The sequence below is a fragment of the Hydra vulgaris genome, chromosome 14 (genome assembly GCF_038396675.1).
Source record: "Hydra vulgaris chromosome 14, alternate assembly HydraT2T_AEP".
NCBI classification, from domain to species: domain Eukaryota; kingdom Metazoa; phylum Cnidaria; class Hydrozoa; order Anthoathecata; family Hydridae; genus Hydra; species Hydra vulgaris.
The window spans coordinates 29,620,001-29,621,508 of record NC_088933.1 but is presented as its reverse complement, the minus strand read 5'-3'; the positions used below and the strand labels follow the sequence as shown (position 1 = coordinate 29,621,508).

Below are 1,508 nucleotides of genomic sequence, written 5' to 3'. Positions count from 1 at the left end.
TGAACTTACGCACATGGTTAACTTCAAACTTTAAATCACCAAACTTCAAAATAACAAACCGAATCTATTGCAAGAGAAAAAAAAGCTCCAGGTTAATTTATACAACTCACCGGACCATATGACGGAATCTTTGATAGAGGGGATAATATAAAAATATATAATGTATCTTATATATTATATTATATAAATGGATATTTAATATAAAATCTATATAACTTAGAAAATCTTTCTTCTGATTTCACTTTCAATGGAAATTATTTAGAAAAAAACAACATAAAAAGCAAATAAATATATCTAACTAATAGATAAATAAAAACATGTATTATTTACATATAAACAAAACGCTATTTATTATTTAAATCAAAGTCTTGAACAAATTAAATTTAATTTTATAATTTTTCTTATAACAACTACGATAAATGAATTACAGGTTATTTACTATCATCTTTAGTGTTATCTTCTAGAATCAAAATTTTTACATTGAAGTAAAATCATCATTCGTGTAAAAAACTTTTCCTTTAATCTTATTACGTAATTTTGTAACAGCGTAGCTATTGATATAAATGTATAATATATAATATATGTATCTCTCTCTCTCTCTCTCTCTCTCTCTCTCTCTCTCTCTCTCTCTCTCTCTCTCTCTCTCTCTCTCTCTCTCTCTCTCTCTCTATATATATATATATATATATATATATATATATATGTATATGTATATGTATATGTATATGCATATGTATATCTATCTATCGACACTTCATATATATATATATATATATATATATATATATATATATATATATATATATATATATATATATATATATATATATATATATATATATATATATACATATATATATATATATATATATATATATATATATATATATATATATATATATATATATATATATATATATATATATATATATATATATATATATATATATATATATATATATATATATATATATATATATATGAAGTGTCCAGAGGAAAAAACGGCCAAGTCACATTTTATTAGTTTTGAGAGAATCAATTTTTAAGTTTCAAAACTGTTTTTTAATAATAATTTTATTACAAAGACCCTTCTTATAATAATTCCACATTATTACCTATTTTATGAAGGTAATATCAAGAAATATTTCGACTTGAAAAATACAAGTTTAAATACTATCTTCTTTTTATCAAAATTAATAATTTAATTAAAAAATATCAAAGATTGTATGAGATTTCGAATGCTAAATATATAATTATATATTGTTTGCAATTTGGATCTTTATTGATCAAAATTCTGCTGGATTTATAACTGTACTAACTACGGATAATAACGTGTGCATCATCCTTATTTAATGTAAGATTTAATATATTACAATATTTAGAATTTTAATTGCTCATGTTATTAAACACGCTAAAATTTAATTTCAAAAGACATTCAAAATAAAGTACAAAAACAAGATTTTTTTTAAACAAAAGAACTTAAAAAAAAAAGAAGTTATTTTCATATA

At 19.8% G+C, this 1,508-nt stretch overlaps 1 protein-coding gene across 1 annotated transcript in view; it reads right to left on the bottom strand.

Annotated features, from left to right (window-relative positions):
* Nucleotides 1-380: 380 nt before the first annotated feature.
* LOC100213895 (F-box and leucine-rich repeat protein 13) overlaps nucleotides 381-1,508 on the bottom strand; it is an 80,202-nt gene continuing 79,074 nt past the window's right edge. Inside the window, exon 20 of the mRNA XM_065817360.1 lies at nucleotides 381-551. Within this exon, the coding sequence (XP_065673432.1) occupies nucleotides 476-551 (76 nt within the window). The 3' untranslated portion in view covers nucleotides 381-475. The remainder of the gene's footprint in view (nucleotides 552-1,508) is intronic.